The sequence below is a fragment of the Pterocles gutturalis genome, unplaced genomic scaffold (genome assembly GCF_000699245.1).
Source record: "Pterocles gutturalis isolate BGI_N339 unplaced genomic scaffold, ASM69924v1 scaffold6465, whole genome shotgun sequence".
NCBI lineage: Eukaryota > Metazoa > Chordata > Aves > Pterocliformes > Pteroclidae > Pterocles > Pterocles gutturalis.
This window is the reverse complement of record NW_010143267.1, coordinates 30,232-35,502: the sequence shown is the minus strand read 5'-3', so window position 1 is coordinate 35,502 and position 5,271 is coordinate 30,232. Positions and strand designations below refer to the sequence as shown.

At 39.3% G+C, this 5,271-nt stretch overlaps 1 protein-coding gene across 1 annotated transcript; it reads left to right on the top strand.

Moving 5' to 3' along the window:
• Window positions 1–2,408: 2,408 nt before the first annotated feature.
• On the top strand, window positions 2,409–4,021 carry CHRM2 (cholinergic receptor, muscarinic 2). The gene has a single exon (XM_010084659.1). The coding sequence runs from the start codon at window positions 2,445–2,447 to the stop codon at window positions 3,843–3,845; it is 1,401 nt and encodes a 466-aa protein (XP_010082961.1). The 5' UTR covers window positions 2,409–2,444; the 3' UTR covers window positions 3,846–4,021.
• The last annotated feature ends 1,250 nt before the right edge of the window (window positions 4,022–5,271 follow it).

Here is a 5,271-nt window from a genome sequence, read left to right as displayed (position 1 = left end):
ACCATTCTATGATTCTATGATTTCTCCTAAAAGTGGGTAAAAAATTCAACTGAAAAGAATTAGGAATGAAGTTGGCTGGGAGGTGTGGTAATTTGTTTTCAAAAGTTTTCAGGTTTTAAACTAAATTTTAGTTCTTCAGTGGAAAGGAAAACAAAACCTCTGAACATTTTCTCAAAATGAAATTGCAGAGAAACATCTGGTTTCTTGTCATAGAGCACATTTTTTTCAGCTCTGATCATCTCTCTCACTCTTCCCTTTTTGCTCCCCTTCTCACTCTCTGTCACCAGAGGTAGCTGCAGAGCCCTGGATCACAAACTCTTTCAGATGATTTTTTTTTTTTTTTTTAATCAATACATCTCTGTGAGTTATTTTGTCTTTTCATCAGAAATGCATTATGTCAAGAATGTTCCTAAACAACTCTGCTTGGGAGAATTTCTTAGCTTGTCCAAAAAAAATGATATCTTACACATCTAACTGGATAGCCAGCTGCTCAACTGTGAAGCTTCGGGTGAAAAGCACACAGTGAATTGCTGAAATGACAGTCTCATATATTAAAGATGTCTGGGCTATTCTCCTGTCTATTATTTGCACAGAATATAAATTCTGCTATGTTGCCCTCAGCCTATTCTTACTCTACAAAGCACATATTTAATTAAAGCATTCCTCCTCACAGTTTTGTTCTCTTGAACTTGATCCCAAGGACTTTATGGACGTACCTGTGAACAGATAGTAGGAAAAAAATGTCTGAGTAGCCTTATGTTTCTCTATTTATCCATGTGTTCACTTCAACAGGGAATTGGCATACAAATCTTAACTGTTTCTAAAAGCAAGGGCAAATGCATGAGCCTCACCTTCTGCCAGTTGTATTTCTTTAAGTATAAATTACAAGATTACAATGTTGCCTCAGACAGAAAACCTTTACCCTGGTACAGCATTTTGACTTGTCCACAGACACAGACTTGCCTATTTTCTTAGAGGTCAGAAGGGGTTTTGCTGTTGTGCTGACATTTTGCATCATTTTATTCATTTTGTATCTGAAATAAAATACGCAGCAGCAAAATGACAGTGCAAATGCATTGCTCCATTAAAGTGACATGGATCGTATACGTCTCTACATCAGCAGGTTAGTCACAGGGGCCAGAGAAGGATTCCTAAATCCCTGATGTACAGAGGACCCAAGCAGAACTAATTTTTTTGTCTTCCTTTGATTGCACCCCCACTTTCAGAAGCTCTGTCTTAAAGAAGTGATGCCTTACGGGTGGGGAAAAAAAAGGAGAATGTTCCAATTAGAAACAACCTAACTTCTCTATCACATCTGGCCTTCATGCCTCAATAATCCCTTGAGCACCACTCATAAATAATGAGTGCTCAGAGACTGGCTGTACAATTTCAGTGTATTCTATCGACCAGGGGACGCACAAAAGATAGTGTATACCCTTAAGGCAAAAGCATGTGCTGTTTTATTGGTCTTCTATCAAATGTGTATTGCTAGTAGCTTAATTACTATTTATTGAGTACTGCTGGTAGGCTATACAGGGCACAGAAAGAATTGCTGTGTATAAACAGAATAGATTTTTATCTGTTTATTTCTTTATCACTACCCTGCTATCCATTTCATACCTTTTGTCATAGCTTTATCTGATACAGATTAAGAATATTCTGATTTGAAAAAACTGAGGGAAATACAAGCAAGCAAGAGTCAAGAGATAACCTCATCATATTAAAAAACCCCAAACAAACGAACAACCAGGTACAATTAGTCAAGAGAAGGTGAAGGTAAAAAAAAAAAACAAAAAAAAACAAAAACAACAAAAAAAAAACTTTAATCTCACTGAAATAGAAAAAAATATAGAAACTGTACACACCTAACTAGATAGCCAGATGCTGAACTGAGGTGAGTTTACTAATTCTATTGACTTCAGCATACCTATGCTTTTTTGATTTTTGTCAGACTAATAATTTTAGTTTGATGCAGTCCCAAAATCTTTGCAAGTGTTGACAAAAAATTAACTACAGTGCAAGAAAATTAGGACACATGACACAAACTTGTTCCATAAACCTTCCAGAAGCACACCTAGGTGGAACCTGAAGGAAAGATGGAAGCATTATTAATTTTATAATAAAGAAAAGAGAAAAATGCATTTGAAAACCTAAAAATCTAGATCTGGATTCATATGTTGTCTCTTTGTGTCTTTAACACATATTTAGAGGCATTCTTTTTGGTAGGTTATTCCTAAAGTGATATTATAAGTTGCAAGGTGCTTTCATTAGCCAAAGCTTACTGGTCCTTCTGCACACATCTTTTACCTTTACACAGTTTCCAAGCAGTTTTCCTGGGATCCATTTCCTAAAGGCAAAGGGACTAATTTCATGATGGTATCTCTTTTGTTTTCTTTCCTCTGCAGGCTTAAGTGATAAGTGAATATCTTGTTAGCAGAACAGAAATGAATAACTCGACGTATATAAACTCTTCCACTGAAAATGTGATGGCTTTGGAGAGCCCCTATAAAACTGTTGAGGTGGTCTTCATTGTCCTGGTAGCAGGGTCTCTCAGCCTAGTCACCATAATTGGGAACATCCTGGTAATGGTGTCAATCAAAGTCAACAGGCACCTACAGACTGTCAACAACTATTTCCTGTTCAGCTTGGCCTGTGCTGACTTGATCATTGGCATCTTTTCTATGAACCTATACACCCTCTACACTGTGATAGGCTACTGGCCCTTAGGGCCTGTGGTGTGCGACCTCTGGCTGGCTCTTGATTATGTGGTCAGCAATGCCTCTGTAATGAACCTCCTCATTATCGGCTTTGACAGATACTTTTGTGTCACCAAGCCTTTGACATACCCTGTAAAGCGGACCACTAAGATGGCAGGCATGATGATCGCAGCTGCGTGGGTGCTCTCCTTCATCTTGTGGGCGCCTGCAATTCTCTTTTGGCAGTTCATTGTTGGAGGAAGGACTGTCCCAGATGGGGATTGCTACATCCAGTTTTTCTCCAATGCTGCCGTCACTTTTGGCACTGCCATTGCAGCCTTCTATTTGCCTGTCATCATCATGACTGTCCTTTACTGGCAAATCTCTCGAGCCAGTAAGAGTCGGATAAAGAAAGGGAAAAAGGAAGCTGCCCAAAGCCAAGATACAGTTTCCCCCAGCCTTGTCCAAGGCAAAATAGTGAAACCAAACAATAACAACATCCCAACCAGTGGGGATGGGTTAGAGCACAGCAAAATTCAGAATGGAAAACCCACTGGAGAGACCATGACGGAGAACTGTCTTCAGGGGGATGAGAAGGAGAGCTCCAATGACTCCACCTCTGTCAGTGTGGTTGCTTCCAATGTGAAAGAGGACGAAGTTGCCAAAGATGCCAGCCAGGCTTCTGCCTCCCAAGACCATCTCAAAGTGGAGAACTCCAAGCTGACATGCATTAGAATAGTCACCAAGTCCCAAAAGGGTGACCTCTCTGCCCCCACCAACACCACTGTGGAGATTGTAGGCACCAATGGAGAGGAGAAGCAGAATAGCGTAGCCCGGAAAATTGTCAAGATGACAAAGCAACCAGCTAAAAAGAAACCACCTCCTTCTAGAGAGAAAAAAGTGACAAGGACTATTTTGGCCATCCTCCTGGCCTTCATAATCACCTGGACCCCATACAACGTGATGGTGCTCATCAACAGTTTCTGCACATCCTGCATCCCTGGCACTGTATGGACCATAGGTTATTGGCTCTGTTATATCAACAGCACCATCAACCCTGCTTGTTATGCGCTCTGCAATGCTACTTTCAAGAAGACCTTTAAGCACCTTCTTATGTGTCATTACAAGAACATAGGAGCTACAAGGTAAAAATAATAACAATAATAAAAATAATAATGGAAAGGGTGAAGAAGTTCCAAATTAAATTAAAAAAAAAAAAACCCAACAAACAATGCCACAGCACTTTACGCTCTTCTATGGAATGTGCAATCCAGGATGTTAGTGGAAATACTGACATGGGGCACCAGCTCCATCCCTGAGAACTATATTTAAAAACATTTTTTTAATTATTGAAAATGAATCTTGAGGACGTGGGGATGCTTGAGGTATTATTCAAGCATGTGGACTGGAGGCACAGTTCCTTGCTTTCTGAGAGTATTCTGCAGAAGGGCTTTAGAGTCTACAATTCTTTGTCATTCTGTGTAAAATACTTGTTCTTTTATTTTTTTTTTTCTCATGTCTGTTTAGTATGTCTTCATCTAGGGAAAAAAAATAGGGAATATTAACAGTAACTGTGTGGAAGAGGCATAGGAGTTTGGAAGATCCTTACATAATCCAAAGGAATCATGATGGAAGGTTTCTAAAGCTCCAAGTAGTCTCAAGGTTTTTTTGTCAGTGTTATGTAAGAACCTTAATGTTAGTTAAATCATGATGAAATTTATTTTATGTTGTTTATGATGCTACCATTTCCAAAACTGCATCAGTTCTGAAAGTGTACTTATGCTCAACATGTAACCATTGCCTAACCTGTGTATCATTCAAAGTCTGCCATTTGCCCGCTTCTAGGGGCTTTTGTTCTGTGATTCCTTCATCATGTTAAGATAAAAGTGAAAAAAGGGAGACTTTTCCAGATTGTTATATCCCAAGACTATCTCAGCATCCATGTAAACCAAAGTTTTGAGACAATTTCTTTCACTTTGTTTGTCATATAACATCCACCCATGGATTTGTCTTTTACCTCCATCAGCCTTTTCTTCCTTTTTGTACCTTAGTTGTCCAGGGCACAAAGACAGAATATCAAAAGAAGCTGTGAATTCAAAGGTCTCATCCAGTCAGACACCATGGAGGCCAAACAAGGGCCTTAGCTGAAGAATAGAAACAGGGTTATTACTAGGAAAATGTAGGTTACATCCTTTTCAAGCTGGATGTACAGATGAAGATGTATGCTGAGGCTCCATAGAAGGAATAGTTAATATTAGATGACTATGCTCTTGACCAGTCAAAAGATGATTCATACTCATTTATTGAGGAAAAGAGTAAGATAGACTGATGGGCCCACATGGATCATGCTCTGCCTGAGCCCTTAGTGTGAAACCAGTGTCCTTCTTAGGTGTATCCTGGACAAGATGTTTACTTTGTGGAAAACATATTGTCTACATTGCCTTTTGTACCAGCTGGGAGCAATATTTTTACTGTAAACAAAGGGATAACACTAATAAGGCAGAGAAAAAAACAGTGATTACACAAAGCCAGATACTGAAATAGTCTGGATGGGGGGCTAGCCAGCGTAAAGTTC

Excerpts from the sequence above, each read along its gene's own strand:
- CHRM2 (XM_010084659.1), top strand. The coding sequence starts at position 2,445 with ATGAATAACTCGACGTATATAAACTCTTCCACTGAAAATGTGATGGCT.